General features: G+C 48.9%; 1 protein-coding gene across 3 annotated transcripts in view; it reads left to right on the top strand.

Annotated features, from left to right (window-relative positions):
- Positions 1-18383, top strand: part of METTL16 (methyltransferase 16, RNA N6-adenosine) — a 94884-nt gene extending 76501 nt beyond the window's left edge. For all 3 annotated transcript variants that reach the window (XM_037987488.2, XM_037987489.2, XM_037987487.2), the window contains 3 exons: positions 3342-3515; positions 3640-8904; positions 9557-18383. In XM_037987488.2, the coding sequence (XP_037843416.1) occupies positions 3342-3515; positions 3640-4263 (798 nt within the window). In that variant the 3' untranslated portion in view covers positions 4264-8904; positions 9557-18383. The remainder of the gene's footprint in view (positions 1-3341; positions 3516-3639; positions 8905-9556) is intronic.
- Positions 18384-20893: the final 2510 nt, after the last annotated feature.

Genomic DNA, 20893 nt, shown 5'->3' with positions numbered 1-20893 from the left:
ACTTTACTGGTCAGAATTTGTGAGCACATGATTGCTCCCCCTGTGAGAAGAGACAGGAAGTGCTGCCCTTTTAGCCGTCCTTGTAGATGACCTTTGCTGTGCAGGGTGGGCTGGCGAGGAGGACCAGGTTGCAGTAAGCTCTCCATGGCCATGTTCTTCGATGTTGGGACGGGGAATGGGGAGTCCTGATTCTTGACCCCCATCATCTTCCCACACACCAGCTTCATACACTTCGTCCCCAGCTTAATACTCTTATTGTAAGCTCCTTACTGCAAAGCGTTAGGCTCTCAGTAGACTCGAAATTATGTTTCTCTTGCAGGATGATTGAGTAATAACAATATGACTGTCTTAATGTCAATATGAATTTGTCTCATCTTGTCTGAAACATAATTGAACAAGTTCAGGTTCAGACAGGTCTTAGAGTCCACTATTCACTTCTCAAGAGCAGTTTCTTCACACACACACACACACACACACACACACACACACACACACACACAGACACACTTTGTTTTTTATCCTTTCTTAACAGTTGCCTAGTAGAATAAACTGGCTGGGTTGTTGGGTATGTATACAGTGTGAGGCTGCTGATTAGTTCTTATTAGAAGACCTCCCCCGATAATCAGAACCTATCGTGTGTGTGCGTGTGTGCGTGCTGTCAGTGTTGCCAGGTACAACAGGAATTTATCAGTAGCAGTCATCAGATTCCTTTTAGCAAAAAAAGATCTTCAAATCTGACTTAGTGTTTTTTCTTTTTTATCCTTTTTGTTGTTGTTTTTGAGACACAGTCTCCTTCTGTCTCCCAGGCTGGAGTGCAGTGGCGCAATCTCAGCTCACTGCAACCTCCACCTCCCGGGTTCAAGTGATTCTCCTCCCTCAGGCTCCCGAGTAGCTGGGATTACAGGCGTGCACCACCAGGCCTGGCTAATTTTTGTATTTTTAGTAGAGACAGGGTTTCACCATGCTGGCCAGGCTGGTCTCGAACTCCTGACCTCAAGTGATGCATCCACCTCGGCCTCCCAAAGTGCTGGGATTTCAGGTGTGAGCCACCGCGCCCGGCCGGGAGTCTTTCTTCATCTCACTCTGTCACCCAGGTTTGAGTGCAGCTGCATAGTCATAGCTCACTGCAGCTTTGAACTCCTAGACTCAAGTGATCCTCCTACCTCAGCCTCCCAAGTAGACGGGATTACAGGTGTGAGCCACTCTACCCAGCAACTAAGAGTCATTTTTAAAAATGCCATTTAGAAAGTTTTTACTTGTATTTGTTTACTTATTTATTTGACACAAGGTCTCCTATGTTGCCCAGGCTAGAATGTAGTGGTGGGCTCTCGGCTCACTGCAGCCTCAACCTCCCAGGTTTAAGCAATCCTCCCACCTCAGTCTCCTGAGTAGCTGGGACCCCCATTTCCAGCTAATTTTTGTATTTTTTGTAGAGACGGGGTTTCCCCATGTTGCTCAGGATGGTCTCAAACTACTGAGCTCAATTCATCTGGCCGCCTCTGCCTCCCAAAGTGCTGGGATTATAGGCATGAGCCACCACACCCAGCCTAAAGTTTTTACTTTAAAGAAAGAAATTTTCAGGCTGGACACGGTGGCTCACACCTGTAATCTCAGCACTTTGGGAGGCCGAGGTGGGTGGATCATGAGATCAAGAGATCGAGACCATCCTGGCCAACATGGTAAAACCCTGTCTCTACTAAAAATACAAAAATTAGCTGGGCGTGGTGGCGGGCATCTGTAGTCTCAGGTACTCGGGAAGCTGAGGCAGGAGAATCACTTGAAACCAGAGGCGGAGTTTGCAGTGAGCTGAGATTGCGCCACTGTACTCCAGTGACAGAGTGAGACTCCATCTCAAAAATAAATAAAAAAATAAATTTTCAATACAGTGGTGCCATTGGTTTTTTTTTTTTTTTTTTTTTTTTTGAGACGGAGTTTCACTCTTGTTGCCCAGGCTGGAGTGCAGTGGCACAATCTCGGCTCACTGCAACCTTTGGCTCTCGGGTTCAAGCAGTTCTCCTGCCTCAGCCTCCTGAGGAGCTGGGATTATAGGTGCGTGCCCTCACGCGCAGCTAATTTTTGTATTTTTAGTAGAGATGGGGTTTCACCATGTTGGCTGGGATGGACTTGAACTCCTGACCTCAACTGGTCTGCCTGCCTCGGCCTCCTAAAGTGCTAGGATTATAAGCATGAGCCACCACGACCCGGCCGGTGCCACTGGTTTTTAAAGTGGAACTTGAGTCCCTCTAGTGGATAGGGTATAATTCACCTTCCCAGCTTGAGATGGAATGGAAGCTGCCAGTCATGATTTTCTTGGAACCAGCTTTCAAATCCAGTCTTCTCATCAGCGCTGGTGTCACCCTCCCCAGCTAAACAGCAGTGCTTAGCTCGCCGCTGGGTTGGTCCTGACGTCAGCCAAGATTCAGGAGTCCTCCTCCTCTGCCCATGTGATCTGAGTGGCCCTGATCCTTCCTTGCATGTAATCTCACAGCTGTGATTCACCGGCTGCTTTATCTCAAGCCTCAGCAAATATAAACTCAAAACTACAACTTGACGATGTTTATGCCGTGCAGTTCTTTCTAGCAAAGAACACAGTGCCCCCAGGGTCCTTGAGATGTCATGGAAGAAATAATTGTGCAGGTCTGCTTTGGGTACCACAGGTACATGAAGGACGTTTAGCATTTGGAGGAGTTACGTCGTGACAGGCAGAACAAAGGCAGTGTGGTGCGGCTGGAAAGAACTTGGGTTGAGCGTTCAGTCCTAACTGCAGTTACTGTGTGACCTTGAGCTGTGGTGACATAGCCTTTCTGTATCTTAGTTTTCCCTTTTGTAAAATAGGGAGATGCCAAAACTCTATCTTGTGGGGTTATTTTTTTAATTAAAAAAAATTTTGTTTAAAGAGACAAGGTCTCACCCCATTTCCTGGGCTAGATTGTGGTAGCACAGTCAGAGCTCACTGCAGCCTGGAAGTCTTGGGCTCACATGACCCTCCCTCCTCTGCTTTCAGAGTAGCTGGGACTACAGGTGTACACCATTGTGGCTGACTAGTTTTAAACCTTTTTTTAGAGATGGAGGTCTACTATGTTGCCCAGGCTGATCTCAAACTCCTGGGCTCGAGTGATCCTGCCATGGCCCCCCAAAGTGCTGGGATTATAGGTAGGGACGACCGCACCCTGCAGGGTTGGTTTAAGTGCTGGAAATAACACATGCAAAAGCCTTTGTGTTTTCAGTGCTCTGTGATTGGTAGCAGACGTTGTGGAAATTTTCTCTGAGTTCATTACAATGCATGAGGTTTAATTACTCAGATCACTTTCTTCTCTTTTCCATGCTTCCTTTTTCTTCAGTCACCACCAAGTAAGCGGAGAAAATTAGAGAAACCAAGGAAGCCCATTACATTTGTGGTGCTGGCATCCGTGATGAAAGAGTTGTCCCTCAGAGCATCGTCCCTGGGCTCTGAGACGGCGGAAGGCATCGTGGCTGTCACAGCATGGATCGAACAAATTCTCACAGATTTGAAGGTACCTGGGTGACCATACTGACGAAGTACTCATAACGATCCTTCTGTTTCGTTTTTTTTTTTCATCGAGTTTGGAGAGAGGGGAAAAGTGATTTCCCATCAAATTCTGTTTTTCCTCCAAACAGGTCCAGCATAAACGAGTTCCCTGTGGAAAAGAGGAAGTTAGCCTTTTCCTAACGGCCATAGAAAACTCCTGGATTCATTTAAGGAGAAAGAAAAGAGAGCGAGTGAGACAGCTGAGAGAAGTTCCTCGAGCTCCCGAGGACGTCATTCAGGCCTTGGAAGAGAAAAAGTCCACCCCCAAAGAGTCTGGCAATAGCCAAGAATTGGCCAGGGGCCCCCAGGAGAGGGCCCTCTGTGGGCCTGCTCTGCGGGAAGGCGAGCCTGCCGCTGTGGAGGGCCCGTGCCCGAGCCAGGAGTCCCTATCCCAGGAGGAAAACCCGGAGCCCACGGAGGATGAAAGTAGTGAGGAAAAGGGAGGGGTGGAGGTTCTGGAAAGTTGTAAAGGCTCTAGCAACGGAGCCCAGGATCAAGAGGCTTCTGAGCAGTTGAGCAGCCCAGTGGCTGAAAGGGGGAAATGCCTCCCAGGAGTGGCTGGACAGTACCTGTTTAAGTGTCTGATAAACGTTAAGAAGGAGGTGGACGATGCCTTAGTTGAAATGCATTGGGTTGAGGGCCAGAACAGGGATTTGATGAACCAGCTTTGTACCTACATACGGAACCAAATTTTCAGGCTTGTTGCCAGTTAACTAGAAACTTCTTGCACAGTTGGAAAAGTGTTTATAGTCACTTGCTTTGGAGTGGCCTGTGGGGTGGCAAGAGGAATCCTACCAGTGGCCCATTAGTAGCATTGTGTGGAATTATCTTCAAACACAAAAACCAATGAATCTGTCCCCACCTCCCGCCACTGCCTTCCCGCATTTTGAGTTACAGGGAGTTGTAGCGTGGCCGTTTACAAGAAGAATTGCTGTCATCAGTAACAACAAAAGCCCTCAGTAAACTCCCGAGGGATTGCACGCTGGCTCAAGCTGCCCCTCAGCTTTGAACTGCTTCTGCAAGGCCAGAAGGGTTGTTCGTGGAGTCTGGGTCGGGCAGCACTGCCTAGAGTGTCATGCTCTCTCTGTCACCCAAGGGTGTTTTTGAGGAGGGGTGGCTCTCTCTGCCTCCAGTTGGAGGCCCTGGTACCCTCTTCTAGGTCACTCTTCAAGATGGGACCTACCTTGCGTCAGTCCCACGAAGGGAGCTAGCCGTGGGTGGGTGGTGGGGCATCGGGGAGAGAAGCCTTAGTAATGCTAGGAGGAGCAGCAGTCTGGGGAGTACCCAGTAAATGGCACATTCCTGACACGCGGCTGTTTTGATGTTGCTTATTTCAGAAGCAGAATTAGGTAAGCAGAATTCCCGGGTGTGACTGAGGCACACAGAAGGCACCCGTACCCCCACCTCCAGCCTGTTGAAAGTACCATTTTGCAGCAGTTTTACTACTCTATGATTTTTGTTCGGACATTTGAAGTAGAGCTTGTTTTGTTTTTAATATAAGAATATTCACAAATTAAAAACCAGTGGTCCTATTTGAATCCTGGGGTTAGCTGAGTGAGCGACTGATGACAGAAATGAGAAATGGAACAAAATAGTATATGCCGTAGGTAGCTTAAGAAAGTCTCAGATACTTTGTTGCTGATCAAATACTGTTTTTTGTGGCTTCACTTGTAATCCCCTCTGTACTTACCTACTCACATTGGAGAGTTCTGAGGCCGGAGTAACTGTGTCCTTAAAACACCTTTCTAGTTGGAATGCCAGGGTTCAGTAGCAGTGCCCCCGGAAAAGGGGTGTCCTTAAAACACGTTTCTAGTTGGAATGCCAGGGTTCAGTAGCAGTTCCCCCAGAAAAGGGGTGACCTTAAAACACGTTTCTAGTTGGAATACCAGGGTTCAGTAGCAGTCCCCCCGGAAAAGGGGTGACCGTTTGCTGTGCTTGACTTAACAGCTCGATGTTGCATCAGCAGCCTAGGGTTCTCTTTCGACTAAAATCTTCGCCAGAGCTCCTTGCCATCTGCTAAGAAGACGGGCTGAGTAGTTAAGCCAGCCTTCTGAGAGGTGGCTGTTGGTTAGGACAGGAAGCCGGTGACCTTGGCATATCTTGGCATCTGCTAGATCCGGCCCTTAGCAGAGACACAGGAAGTGGAACTAGTGTGCTTTCGTGTGGCCGTGGAGCTGGAGCTAGAGAAGACAGCATACTGACCAGTGGCTTTGTGATTGTTTTGAGAGGGAGTTTCACTCTTGTTGTCTAGGCTGGAGTGCAGTGGCGCGATCTCAGCTCATTGCAACCCCTGCCTTCTAGGTTCAAGCGATTATCCTGCCTCAGCCTCCTGAGTAGCTGGAATTACAGGCACGTACCGCCATGCCTGGCTAATTTTGTGTTTTTAGTAAAGATGGGATTTCACGATGTTGGCCAGACTAGTCTCGGACTCATGACCTCAGGTGATTCACCCACCTCGGCCTCCCAAAGTGCTGGGATCACAGCCGTGAGCCACCACACCCAGCCTCTGACCAGTGTTCTTAACTTGGTCCGTGGACCTCCAGAGAGTCCGTATGCCTCCTAGAGTTACTTCGAAAAGTTCTGTGAGCGTGTGTGTGTGTGTGTGTGTTTTCTTTTTCCTGGAGAGAGGGTTCCCAGAACCCTCAGACATAGACAAAGGGGTCAATAACCCACTAAGGGTTAAGAATCATTATTCTAGTTCAAGCATTCATGTGTCAGGCTGCAAAATCCAATACTCAGGGTCACACAGAGCCAAGACTCAATTCAGGACCGTGGATTCCCCTGGTCTAGTAATTTTCTGCTGTGCTAGCCCACACCATCCCACTATCCTTACCTCAAGTGAATATCACATTTGAGTCCTTTGCTGGACCCAAACCTAGTTTCCTTGGCATAATTTTAGGATAATTGGTTAAGTAGCAACTATTCACTCAGTAAGTAGTAAGAACTTATTGTTTGCTGGTTTCATGATGAAAGAGTGGCACATGCTCATCAAAGATTTGGAAAAATGAAAGTCAAAACAACAAAATCACGCTAGTCCCAACCTTCTGTAACATAACCACTATTGGTATTGGCGCGTTTCTTTCCAGTCTCTCTATAGATGGGGTGTGTGAGTGTGTGGGTTTAACTTTGGTTGTACTCATGCTGCATATTCAGTTTTATATTCTGGTCTTTTTTTCATTTAACATCTTACAAGTATTTTTCCATGTTACAACAGGAGTGTATTGACTTATACTCCTTGCCTGTTCAAAACGTCTTTCAGGCACAGCACTGGCTTTTAAGTCTGTGTCTCAGGGATTTCCAGAGAATGCTCCGTGTACTGAGGCACAGACGGTGTTTCTGTGTCTCAGTGTGTTTCTGTCCCTAGGTTTAAGGCTTCATGTCATGGAGGAGATTTTATAGATGTTAAGCTAATGACCTTAGAGTTTTAAAAAATCTGTGACAGTGGCCGGACGCAGTGGCTCACGCCTGTAATCCCAGCACTGTGAGGCTGAGGTGGGCGCATCGCATGAGGTCAGGAGTTCGAGACCAGCCTGGCCAACATGGCAAAACCCCACCTCTACTCAAAATACAAAAGTTAGCTGGGCGTGATAGCACGCACCTGTAATCCCAGCTACTCGGTAGGCTGAGGCAGGAGAATCCTTTGAACCTGGGAGGTGGAGGTTGCAGTGAGCCGAGATTGTGCCACTGCACTCCAGCCTGGGCAACAGAGTGAGACTCCGTCTCAAAAAAAAAAAGAACCCGAGTGAGATGGTCTCAAAAAAAAAAAAAAAAAAAAAAAAAAAATCCATGAGCAGGCCGGCTTTCACAGTCTGGAGCGGAGTGCCTTCTGTGCATTTGGATGTCTCCATTTCCTTCCTGAGAAGATTTTCTTAGACTACCTAGTGAGAGAACATTGAACATATTTTTGAAAGGACACTTAAACATTGTTTTGGTCGTGCATGTGCTTTATAATTGTGGGTTGCGTCATTGCATATACCTCTGGTACAGGTGGCAAAGGTTTTCTTTGAAGAAATAGGTTATTGACTCATATGTCATCATCTTGAGTGTTACTCTCCTTACGTGTCCGGAGGTCACATTCATGTTGTTGGGTTGGCATGAAATTAAATCTCTGTGGTGTGACCCTAAATTCTCTTCTGGTCCCTAGAATCGGCTTCTGGTCTCTTGATAACGGAAGTGGAGACAGAAGCTGACAGAAGCTGAGCCTGTTTTCCAGGCAAACTAAAGCTGCTTTTGTTCTTTGGAATCTGCTTTGCCTCCGTCAGCTTGGTTCCTTCCCCACACATCCTGGCCGCACAGTCCCCACTCCAGACCTCTGCTGCGTGTCCTGGCAGGGCTGCGGCTCTGCAGTGGCCTTTCAACTCATCCGAAGCTTCGTGTAGATTAGTATATATTTTTTATAAAACATAAAGCCCTTCCTCTCGATGGAAATCAAGGCTTACCATGTGAGCACTCGAACTTCTAAGTTCTGACAGGAATAACAAAGCTGCAAGGAGTGGAAAAGACGGAAAAGCCTGTGGGGAATCCAAGGCCTTTTGAAAGAAGGGAGCCGATGACTTCATGACCAGCTCCTGGAGCCCCTCCTTTCTGCTGCAGCTGCGGCATTTCCCTCCGTGGCCACACGAGGGCACCCTTGGCCCTTTTATCAAAACGCCTTCACTTCCCCGTGGGAATGGAGACAATTGCTACCCAGATTTGTATTTTTCTGTAAACAGATACATTTTCACAGAAATAAAATTTGAAAAATAAAAGTAGAGGCAAAAAACACTAGCCATGGTCTCTTTACCTGGTATAATCCCTTTTGACCCTTTAATGTTTTTTTCATGGTCCCAGCTATTTTTTCTATTCTTTCTGTCTGTCCTTCTACTCTAGAATATATCCAGGTTGGGCCAGTCCTTTGGATCAAGTTTTTCTTGATAACTAGTTAAGATACTAGAGGGGAAAGGCTGAGTGATCTTAAAACAGTAACTTTCCAAAAGCCTTATATTCCAGGAGGTGTCATACCAGGATCTCCAAGAAAGCAGCTGGGTTCAGTGTTCTTTTGTTGACCCTTGTTTGGGGTTTCTCTGGTTGGCTGGCTAACATGCATGTCGTGTGTTGCTTATATGAGAAGGTGAGGGTTCTATGTGGTGTAGATGCTGTCGGTTATCCAGGCCTTGCTTCTCACAAGGGGCGTTTCTGGGTAGAACATGGATCTTACTAACCCTGGGGTCTGTGTGGGCTCAAGGAAGATCCCATCTCCCCTTATGTTTCTGGTACAGGATCAGATGTGGCCGCCCAGCAGCTGTGCACGTTGGGAGGAGGAGGGTCCAGGTGGGAAAAGTCAAGAGCCCTCTGGAAGAAGGAGCATTTCAAAGGTGCAGCAGTTTTCTGGCGATAGAGGGGTCCCCTCAGGAAAGGGTCACGGCCACATGGTTTTTAGGGGAGTTGGTGCACAGGAGACTTGCTTTGCTGAATGGGCGCTAACCTCGGTGAAACCCAGAAGAGGCTGAACAGAATGAATTGGCTTCTGCCTCCGGCGGGCAGCGTTGATGGTGTTGAACCTTCCTAGTAATCCCGAGTACACAGCTCGCGGTGTGAGTGCCAGCACAGTATTAGAGGGCTGTGCGGCGCCCGCCCCACTGACGACGGGCGTCACGCGTGCCCGGCGTGCCTGCTCTGCTCTGTGACATTCACATTCACAGCGGCTGATGTTTTAAATTGCTGGTTGGAGCAGCTCATGCTGCCTGGTGGAGGCTGTGCTTTGTGCTCCAGGGACTACGTTGTGACTACGGAACGCCCTTGCCCCTCGAGGGGCCCTTTGAGGTGTAGCCTGTCTCCCGCTCTCAATCCAAGCAGAAGCGTGGGTTTCCTGAGGGAAGAGGAAGGCTGTGGGTGCCCCCCTCACTGGGGACCTGAGAGGAGAAGGGGTAGAGGAAAAGTACAGTCAGACTTGGCAGAACTGGTTCACAAACGATGCTCTGCGAGGGCCAGCAGGTGTGACCCAAGCCTCTTTTCCACCCGCCCCAGGGGAGCGAGAGGCAGGAAAGAGCACAGGCTTCAACGTTCAGACCTGGGTTCCCGCCAGTTCCATTCCTTGCACGGGGTAAGTCTGTTTCCTAAGCCTCGTCTTCCTCATGCCAAAGATGAGGATGCGCGCTTCAAAGTTAGAGCTGTGCTTAAGTGCGAGAAGGACTGAGACCCCGGAAGACGGTGGAAACACTTGCTCCTCTTCTGATTCTTTGAATTTTCAGTTTCCATTCAGAAAACCTTCCATCAGTGGACTCAGATGAGAAGGCTGAGACCTCACGTGTATGCCTGCAGGTGCGAAGTACCACCCTGACGAAGAGCAAAACCCATCCTTCGTGGGATGCGGGGAGGACGGGGGGCCAGTGTTGATGGTCCACCTTCCACACATACTGCCTCATTGAGTAACCCCGTCAGCCTGTGTGATGTTCCTGCCTGGTGGTGGCTGAAGGAAAGGGAAGCTCAGAGAGTGTCCGTGACCTGCCGTAAGGTTATCCACAGAGCTCGGTCATAGAAATGGGATTTGAACTCAGGTCCAAGAAGCCAAGACTGGGATCTTGTGCCAGAACTCAGAAGTCTATGGCGAGTGCTGCTCTTCGTGTGGAAGATGCACTTCCAGGCTCGTCTGACCCACCTCTAGGGATGGCGACTGCAGTGATAGGACACGGGGAAGGAAAAAAACATCTTTCACCTTCACAATTTAGCAGTTTAAGGTAATATTATCTTCCAGCCTGTGATCAGTGAGTGACATGTAGTCAGCGGAATTACTTAGCATTCTTCATTTATGCTACCAGATCTTCACGGAACTTTGTATTTGGCAGTAGTGCAGATAATTAAGTAGTTAGTGAAATCGCAAAATAAAATGTCTAGTCAAAGTACATGTTGGACCAGCATCAACAGGAAAGAACTGATTATTAGGTAAATTATTCTTTGGCAATACATAATTGTATAATGAAAGAGAGGTTTAATTCTTTTTTTTTTTTTAATAAGGCAGCTCCAAATATTTCACTTACAGAACAACACAAAACTGATGTGCTTTTTGAGCTTCCTGGAGAAGGTAGCAATTGCCAGAGAAACAGCCAGGCCTCCTCCCCAGGCAGGGTGTGCGAGCTCGTGTCAGTCTGGGAAGAGGAAAGGCTGCCTGCCATCTGGTGGACCCATTCAGGGCATGTGGCCCCAGAATCTAAAAACCAGAGCCAGGAAGTTCCCAGCTGGGGCACTTGGCTGGCCCGAGGAGCCAGTCAGGCCCCAGGGAAATGGCAGCTTGTGCTGTCCAGAGAGAATGAGAATGCCGCCCAGAGGGCACTGTGAGCAGGCCCCCTCCTGGGACACCGGTGAGCAGGGGCCTGTGCCCAGAGACTGGCCATTTGGAAACTGTCTCCTGCTGGGAAAAGGGGAGTCCCTGTCTGGGCTGACACAGGATCCTTACCTCACACGTTTGTCCCAGGATTCCTGCCTTCAAGGCCAAATGTGGGGTTGTTTGTTTTGAGACAGAATTTCACTCTTGTTGCCTAGGCTGGAGTGCAATGGCGCGATCTCAGCTCACTGCAACCTCCGCCTCCTGGGTTCAAGTGATTCTCCTGCCTCAGTCTCCCGAGTAGCCCAGATTACAGACACCTACCACAGTGCCCAGCTAATTTTTTGTATTTTTAGTAGAGACAGGGTTTCACCATGTTGTCTAGGCTGGTCTCGAACTCCTGACCTCAGGTGATCCACCTGCCTCAGCCTCCCAAAGTGCTGGGATTCCAGGCGTGAGCCACCGCGCCTGGCCGCCCAAATGTGGGTTTATCTGGGGGCTGCATGGAGCAAACTCTGGCCGTATTCAGTGAGAGCTCTGGGTAAGCACAGATGAGGACTTCATTCTCAAAGGAAACCTTTCAGCCGGGCGCGGCGCCTCAGCCTGGAATCCCAGCACTTCTGGAGGCCGAGGAGGGCAGATCACCTGAGGTCAGGAGTTTGAGACCAGCCTGGTCAACATGGCAAAACCCCGTCTCTACTAAAAATACAAAAATTAGCTGGGCATGGTGACAGGCGCCTGTAATCCCAGCTACTTGGAAGGCCAAGGCAGGAGAATCGCTTGAACCTGAGAGGTAGAGATTGCAGTGAACCAAGATCACACCACTGCACTCCAGCCTAGGTGACACAGCGAGACTCTGTCTCAAAATAATAATAATGAATTAAAAAATAAAAATACAGTGGAGTGGCTTGTGTTCAGCTCCCCCTAGTTATTGCCATGCTAAAATAGGTGCCCAGTGTTGCTGGATCTTCTGATGTTTTGAGGGAAGCCAGAAATCCAGATTTGTGAGAAATTTGCTTAATTGTGGACCCTGACAATTAATTATTTTATTAAAAATGTAAACCAGCTGGGCATGGTGGCTCACACCTATAATCCCAGCACCTTGGGAGGCCGAGGCAGGTGGACTGCTTGAGGCCAGGAGTTCGAGACCAGCCTGGGCGACACGCCAAAACCCCATCTCTATGAAAAATACAAAAGATGAGCTGGGTGTGATGATGCGCGCCTGTAGTTCCAACTACTTGCGGGAGCTGAGGCGGGAGGATTGCTTGAGCCAGACAGGTCAAGGCGACAGTGAGCCGAGAGTACTGTAGCATTCCAACCCAGGTAACAAAGTGAGACCTTGTCTCAAAAAAAAAAAAAAAAAAAAATTGCGGTAAACCATTTGTTAGTGACCACTTCTGCCACCAGGGGTAGAACTGCCTGTGCTCTCGCTGCCTCCACTACCCTCTCCCTCCCTGCAGCTACTGGTTGGCTTGCTGCCTGTGTTCCTGTTTTAGGTTCCTTCCTCCCTCTTGAGGAATCCCAAGGAGTCTACCCATGGGCCCGCTTGCCCTTTCTCCCACTGCCGGCTGACCTCATCCACACCAGGTACCTCAACCACTCCTCATACATTCATTGTGCCCAGAGCCAGACCCGTCCTGAACTTCCAACGTCCTCATTCCTCAGCCCCTGGCCCGTGGCCGTGTGAAACTCCTCTGAGAGTCTGCACCTGCTTCTCCCGTCGCCTTGCTGACCGTCCACCCAGCCCTCCAGAGTACAAATCTCTGTTCTTCCCTCTCCTTTCCCACCAGCTCTAAAGTCTTCCACTAAATCCCACCCGTTCCACCTTAGAAACCTCTCCCCAGTCCAGCCCAATAGAGCTTTGTAACGGCATCAACGAGTTCTGGGGAGCTTCAGAGTGAAGAAGTAGAAAGAGCAGATTTAGGTATTGTGGGCAGAGAACAAGATGAAATCTGCTTTGGGGAGTGCACTGGAAGCTTTCAAAAGAAAGAGTAGGATGGGAAATACATCCCACAGGCAGGGGAGTTAGCTGAGATCAAGAGATGTGAGATTCCAAAGAATGGGAGGCCCTTTCTGATACAGGACAAGCCAGCATTTTCCCCCTTTGACAATTTCAAGGTTTTTTTTTATTATTATTATTCTTAGTCTGACGATTTTATTTTTAAAAAGCAGGACAGGCCGGGCGTGGTGGCTCGTGCCTATAATCCCAGCACTTTGGGAAGCCGAGGTGGGTGGATCACCTGAGGTCGGGAGTTCGAGACCAGCCTGACCAACATGGAGAAACCCCGTCTCTACTAAAAATACAATATTAGCCAGGTGTGGTGCGTCACGCCTGTAATCTCAACTAACTCGGGAGGCTGAGGCAGGAGAATCGCCTGAACTGGGAGGCAGAGGTTGCGATGAGCTGAGATCACGCCATTGTATTCCAGCCTGGGCAACAAGAGCGAAACTCTGTCTCAAAAAAAAAAGCAGTACATTTTCATTATAAAAATCGTAGGAGGCTAGGCACTGTGGCTCACACCTTTAATCTTAGCACTTTGGGAGGCTGAGTTGGATGGATCACTTGACCTCAAGAGTTCAAGACCAGCCTGGGTAACATGGCGAAACACCATCTCTACAAAAAATACAAAAATTAGTCGGGCATGGTGGTACGCACCTATAGTCCCAGATACTCAGGAGGCTGAGGTAGGAGAATCACTTGAGCCAGGGAGGTCAAGGCTGCAGTGAGCCGTGAGCGCGCCACTGCACTCTAGCCTGGGCGACATGAGACCCTGTCTGAGTAAAATTTTAGAAAATATTGAATAACGCTAGAATTATACTATTCAAATTATTTTACATTTTGTTGTCTTTGTATTTTTATATGTATATTTTTTTACATAGAAAATACGGATCATATGGTATCTTACTGTTTTATAATCTTTTTCATCTAGTAATATAACTTCTTTCTTATTATAAAGTTAACATGTTTCAGAAAACTTGTAAAAATAAAAATTAGTGGTAACCACACTGCCCAGTGACAAGCCCTGCTAATAGTAGCAACCCTGTTTTCTTCACATGCTGTTGGTATTGTGAGCATTGCTTCAGCAAGCCCACTGGTCCTAGTCGGAAACTTGGATTTTCTGGTTTTCACTTTCCTTTATTTATTTTTATTTTTTTTGAGATGGAGTCTCGCTCTGTCGCCCAGGCTGGAGTGCAGTGGCGTGACCTCAGCTCACTGCAAGCTCCGCCTCCTGGGTTCACGCCATTCTCCTGCCTCAGCCTCCCGAGTAGCTGCAACTACAGGCGCCGCCACCACGCCCGGCTATTTTTAGTAGAGACAGGGTTACTCCACGTTAGCCAGGATGGTCTCGATCGCCTCTCCTCGTGATCTACCCGCCTTGGCCTCCCAAAGTGCTGGGATTACAGGCTTCACTTTCATGATTGGTTTCATTTTCATTATTGTAAATAGTGCTTTGGTGAATATCTTTGTATGAAAATCTTTATGGCTGGGCACAGTAGCTCATCCTGTAATCCCAGCACTTTGGGAGGCCCAGGCAGGCAGATTGCTTGAGCCCAGGAGTTTAAGACCAGTCTGGGCAACAGAGTGAGACCCCATCTCTACAAAAATATAAAAACTTAGCCGGGCATGGTGGTGTGCACCCATAGTCACAGCTGCTTGTGAGCCTGAGGTGGGAGGATCCTGTGAAGCCAGGGGGTGGAGGTTGCGGTGAACTGTGATTGTACCACTGCACCCCAACCGGGGCAACAGAACGAGACCCCATCTCAAAAAACAAAATAGAATTAAAAACAATAAAAATCTTTATGCATTTTTCTTATTTTAGGATATATTTGCAAAAGAATTCCTGAGGCAGAAGATAGGACTCTAATTAAAAAGTCTCTTCCTGTGTGATGAATTTGCTCATAAAACAGTGTGCTCATTGACATTTCTGTGAGTCCCTGCTTTCACCACACCTGTCGATAGCACCAGCAGGCTAGTTTTGAAAAATTCTTTATCAATTGATAGGCAAGAAATGATTTCATTGTTTGAATTTGATTGTGGTATTGGCAAGGCTCAGCTTTTCTATATTTCTTTTTTTTTTTGGACAGAGTCTCGCTCTCACCCAAGCTGGAGTGCAGTGGTGTGGTCTCAGCTCACTGCAAGCTCCACCTCCCGGGTTTACGCCATTCTCCTGCCTCAGCCTCCCGAGTAGCTGGGACCACAGGCGCCCGCCACCATGCCCGGCTAATTTTTTTTTTTTTTTGTATTTTTAGTAGAGACGGGGTTTCACCGTGTTAGCCAGGATGGTCTCGATCTCCTGACCTCGTGATCCGCCCGCCTCGGCCTCCCAAAGTGCTGGCATTACAGGCGTGAGCCACCGCGCCCGGCCTTCTATATTTCTGTTAGCGCTCATATATCTATTGTTTGATTCATTTCTGTTCAGTTCATTTTTCTATCCAGGTGCTCTTTTTCTTACTGAATTGCAGGGCCACATCTTGCTAAGATGTCCCTTCATTTTGCTGGGTTTTTAATGTTTTTAAATTTTATTTTATATTTTGAGATGGAGTCTGGCTCTGTTGTGTAGACTGGAGTGCAGTGGCGTGATCTTGGCTCATTGCAACCTTTGCCTCCCAGGTTCAAGCAATTCTCCTGCATCAGCCTCCCAATTACAGGCACTCACCACCACTCCTGGCTAATTTTTTGTATTTTTAGTAGAAACAGGGTTTTATCATGTTAGCCAGGCTGGTCTCGAACTCCTAACCTCAGGTGATCCACCGCCTCAGCTTCCTGAAGTGCTGGGATTACAGGCCTGAGCCACCGCGCCCGGCCCATCCCTTCATGTTGTCATTTCAGGCTGGAGTGCAGTGGTGCCATCTCAGCTCACTGCAAGCTCCACCTCCCAGGTTCACACCATTCTCCTGCCTCAGCCTCCCGAGTAGCTGGGACCACAGGCACCCACCGCACACCCAGCTAGTTTTTTGTAGTTTTAGTAGAGACAGGGTTTCACTGTGATAGCCAGGATGGTCTCCATCTCCTGACCTTGTGATCCGCCCGCCTCGGCCTCCCAAAGTGCTGGGATTACAGGCGTGAGCCACCGCGCCCGGCCCCTTTTTTTCTTTTCTTGAATGACGATTTTGTTTTATTTTTATAGCTTTGAGAGGTAATCACATCTACCACACTGTGTCTTTATATTTTCTTGGTTTGCCTTTATGGGTGGAAACTCCTTCACCACCCTAAAGCTGAAAAATGTTTTCCTATATTGTATTATGGCTATTTTGGTTTTATTTTTTACATTTAGCATTTTTACATTGGTGTATGGTGTGAAGTTTAAGGACCTGTCTTTAACAAATGGTTCCGCATTGTTTCAGGGTAGCTCATCAGAGAGGTGGCTGGGAAGCTCTAGCACTCCCCACTGAGGTGTCCCTGATGGCACAGGGACTGGAGCAGGCTGGGCAGCAGCGGTGTGTCCCCTCCCAGTGGGCCCTGGGGCCTTGGGGAGAGATCTCATAGTGCACCTGGAGCTGAGCCCTGGCTCTGTGGCATCTGCTCTGGGCTGTGCAGCCAGTGACCAGACACTGCTCTCCGCCTTGCCTCCAGAGAGAGCCTCATTCCTGGCATAGGCCGCTGAGCTCTTAAGCTTTCAAGATTGGACCCTACAGCCTTGCATTTGGGTGTGAACTGGGGCTGCTGGGACATGGACCTCGGTCCTTTGTGTGGGGCATGATCGCATTGCAGCCCGTCAGTCCTGGGAGGCGCCTTCCCTATCGCCATGTCCCCACCCCTGCGTGATCCAGCGGACTCTTGACTCCCATGGCAAGACTCCGCCCTGCTTTACTCATAACTTCTGCCCAGCCCCACTCCCTTGACCTGAATTGGTTTTGCTGTCATAAAACCACCTCTTTTTTCTGTAAAGGAATCCCTGACATCCTTGTCCATCTCCTGTGCCTTTCCGCTGGGTCAGCCTTCTCCCGCCACGCTTCTAACCCGCTGCCACCGGCAGCTCCACTCTAGCTGCAGGGCCTGACTGGACTCTGGTTTCTCAGAAGAGCTCAGAGGACCTGGCTCCTCCCTCTTTGCTTCTGAACTGCATTTCTTTCCTTATTACTCAGTGTCCACACCCACGGTGGCTGCCTGGATAAAAATCTGCCCCTTTCTCCCGTCACCTTTCATGCCAGACAAAAGCCCCAGTAAGTAATGGCGACCTACCCAGGTCCGGCTAGCAGCTCTCCATTCCTGAGGGGCCTGGGGCAGAACAGGGTCCTGTGAGCTCCTGGACCCCAAGTCTGATTCCCTTTCCCTGTCTTCCCACTCATCTGCTAAGCTTGTTGATTGGGTGCCACTAAGCAAAGTGAATGATTCTTCTTGCCTGTAACTAGGAGGGGTGGAGTTCCCTCTCCATCTTCACCCACTTCTGGGAGGCTTTCAGGGACTCACCACCCCACACTTGATAGCAGTTCCCCAGGCCTGGCCCAGACAGCCAAAGGAGGAGGACCAGGCCACTTCTCAACCCAGCTGACGCTTGGCAGCTTTGTGACCTCGGATATACCTTCTCTTGGGAGGCCAGACCCCGTGATCCTAACTCTTCAGCTATGACATCATGTGAGGCTACAGTTTTTTTTTTTAAGAGACAGTATCTTGCTATGTTGCCCGGGTTGGTTTTGAAATCCTGGGCTCAGGCGATTCTCCTGTCTCAGCCTCCCAAGTAGCTGGAACTTAGGGCGTGAGCCACCGCACCCACCTTCTGGAAAGGACATGAATAGGGAAGTGGAACTTGATTGGACCTGTTCTGTGAGTTCAGGAGAGGTCCTCTGACAACTCACTTGGGGTGGGGAAAGGAGGTAAACCTCTGGCTGTGGGGACCCCACGTCACTGATGATTGAATGGGTCCACCTCTGTCAAAGGAGTTCAGAGTCCCGCTCATCATTCAGACTGGGGGAATCAGGCTCAGCTGACTGGCCCAGCCTTAAATCCACTGAATTTCTTTTTATCTCTACATAGAAAAACAGGATTACAGTCGCTTCTCACTGTCCAGTGGGGATTGGTTCCTGGAGCCCCCCGAATACCCGTCCAGGGGTGATGCTCAAACCCCTTATGTATAACCTACACGCATCCTTCCTTATATCCTTTAACTCATCTCTGCGCTCCTCAAATACCTCATATCATGTAAATGCTGTGTAAACAGTTCTTGTGCTGTGTTGGTTTTTTAATTTGTATTATTTTTTCTTGTATTTTAAAAATATTTTTCTTTTTCTGAATATTTTTGATCCACGGTTAGTTGCCTCCATGGGTGCGGAACCCACAGACACGGAGGCTGCCTCTTCTCAAACGAGCACGACGGCGCCCTCTGGGTCTTCGCGTGGTCCCGTCTCTGGTGCTGCGTCCGCACGGCGGTGAACAGCAAGACTCATCTTTTGCAAATTATCACTGTGGAGCGGAGTTCCGCTCTGTGACCTTTCGTCCCACTCTGGCTTACCAGAGGTCCCCTGGCCTTGGCCACAGCATACCTAGCCTAGTGCTTGGCACCTGAGGCACACAATAAATATTTATGAAATGGATCTTCTCTGGTATGTCTTGAGTGTACTAGTCTTCTGTTGCTTCCTCTTCGTCCTGCAGCCAGCTTCCTCCCATGGGTCTTGTTTTAATGATGGCATGTGAAAAGCTCCTCAGCTGCTTGCAAACGATGAGACATCAGGCTTGAAGGGTTGGGACACCTTCTGGGATCTACTGTGAACACCTGTACTTCTGGCTTCACGCCCTTTCCCCCATCTCATGACTCAGGCTTTGGAGGGGTCTGCACTGATTTTAGTAGCTCTGGGAGTTGATACTTTGTTGGGTGAGTGGTGGGGGGATAAGAAGACAGTTTCACTAAGGGGATGTCTCTGGCTCAGCATATTAAAAAATTGGGGAATTGGTGCTTCTTATTGTGGTTGGTTAAAAAAGAATAAAAGATTAAAAAATTGGAGGACATAATGAAATTTGAACTGGGGGGTGGGGTGCACAAGACTTGGGGAGGAAGACTGAAAATGGAAAGCGTCTCATGAGAAAGTCACAATGATGGACAGCCAGCTTTTCTCCTGCTCAAAGGTACTAAGCACCTAGAAGCCATGAAGAAACTTAGGAACAGCTGGGCGCGGTGGCTCATGCCTGTAATCCCAGCACTTTGGGAGGCCGAGAGGCAGGCGGATCACTTGAGGTCAGGGGTTCGAGACCAGCCTGGCCAACATGGTGAAATCCCGTCTCTACTAAAAATACAAAAATTAGCCAGGCGTGGTGGTGCATGCCTGTAATCCCAGCTACTCCGGAGGCTGAGGCAGGAGAATCACTTGAACCCAGGTGGCGGAGGTTGCAGTGAGCCAAGATCACACCACTGCACTCTAGCCTGGGCGACAGAGACTCCATCTCAAAAAAAGAAAAACTTAAGGAACACCTTTTTAGAGATTGCTGGCCTTTGGATAATTTCCCAAACCTGCTAACCTTTCTGCTGAAACCAAAAAGACTTACTTCTCTTTCTCTTAAGTGAGTACAGTTGCCAGCTTCTATCCTGGCTCCACCCGCTTGGACAGGAAGCTGGGGCTAAAATGCTAAACAGCCCTCCTATTCATTCCCCTCTCCTTTCAGACCCTCATGTCCCCGTTTATAGGTATCTCCCACCCGCACTGTCCATTCCCCAACTGGGGAAAGCTTGGTTGATGAGGTATTCTTTTTGGCCATTTTCAGGTTCCTGTACACAACAGGCCCAGAAACAGCCTCCCTGCCAATTTTTTTTTTTTTTTTTTTTTTTTTTTTGAGACAGGGTCTCTCTCTCTGTTGCCCAGGCTGGAGTGCAGTGGTGCGATCTCGGCTCACTGCAACCTCTGCCTCCTGGGTTCAAGTGATTCTCCTGCCTTAACCATACCCAGTAGCTGGGATTACAGGCACCTGCCACCACGCCCAGCTAATTTTCTTTTCTTTTCTTTTTTTAAGTAGAGACAGGGTTTCACCACGTTGGCCAGGATTGTCTCGAACTCCTGACCTCAAGTGATCCACCTGCCTCGGCCTCCCAAAGTGCTGGGATTACAGGCGTGAGCCACCGCGCCCGGCCTGCAGCCTCCCTTCTAAACCCTTGTTTTTGCCTAACATCTCCTGGCTGCTGTCCCCACATGACCCAAATAAACATGATCATGTGAAGCCAGGAAGGCTGTTTGTTTTAAATAGCAAACATCTCCGCTAAGCTCTGGAGCAGATGGGGTATTGGGGGCAATGGAGAGGCTGGCATTCAGATCTGTGTTCACTCTACTCTCACCTCCTTCCTCACCTCTGAAGCGAACAGCGTCTTAAGAATACTGCCTTTCAGAGAGGTGCCTACTTAATGGTATAGACCTGGGCAGTGACAAAGAAGAGTACAGAGAATTAAACCTCAGCCTTCAGCAGAAACTCCAGGACTGCCCAAGTGCATGGCCACCTGAGGACAGCAGGAAGGGACAGCTGGACGGAGCACGGCGCACCACGGCGCTGACCTCACACAAAATAAGAACTTGCCCGACAGCATTATCTCAGGTCACTATCACGTACAGATCCGGCTCCACTTAGGACGGGTTTCACCAGCCATAATCCCATCCCAAATCGAGGAGAGCACGCTAGATTCTCTCTTTTACAACCATTGCTAACTTGAAAAGTCCTGTGTGGAGCCATCACAAGACAGGGACTGTCTGTATACTGTTCAGAGTCCCTGTTCCACTGCCGCCTGTAATATATATTGCCTTTTAATTTCCCATTTTCTCTAGTTGTGCAAAGGCCCAAGCATACTGGTGGCAAGTGGCAGACACCTTAAAGGAAGCAATGTTGGAGCCAGCACAGATCTAGCCCTCCCAGCAAAGGGGCATCCATCCCATGGGGAAGAACTGGGCTGTTCCGTGCTAATCAGCCTTTGCTCCAGCTTCATCATAAGCAAAATCAGTGGTACCTACCTGGACATTTGTGTGTGTGGCGACCTCTCCATGCTCGGCTCTAGATGCTGGAGCATTAAATGTGAAAAAATCAGGACTCTGTAGATTAGCGCTGGCAAACAGCCCCCTTCCTGTGGTTC

The sequence above is a fragment of the Chlorocebus sabaeus genome, chromosome 16 (assembly GCF_047675955.1).
Source record: "Chlorocebus sabaeus isolate Y175 chromosome 16, mChlSab1.0.hap1, whole genome shotgun sequence".
In the NCBI taxonomy this organism is placed as follows: domain Eukaryota; kingdom Metazoa; phylum Chordata; class Mammalia; order Primates; family Cercopithecidae; genus Chlorocebus; species Chlorocebus sabaeus.
The sequence above is the reverse complement of the archived record's forward strand: the minus strand, read 5'-3'. Positions and strand labels throughout refer to the sequence as shown.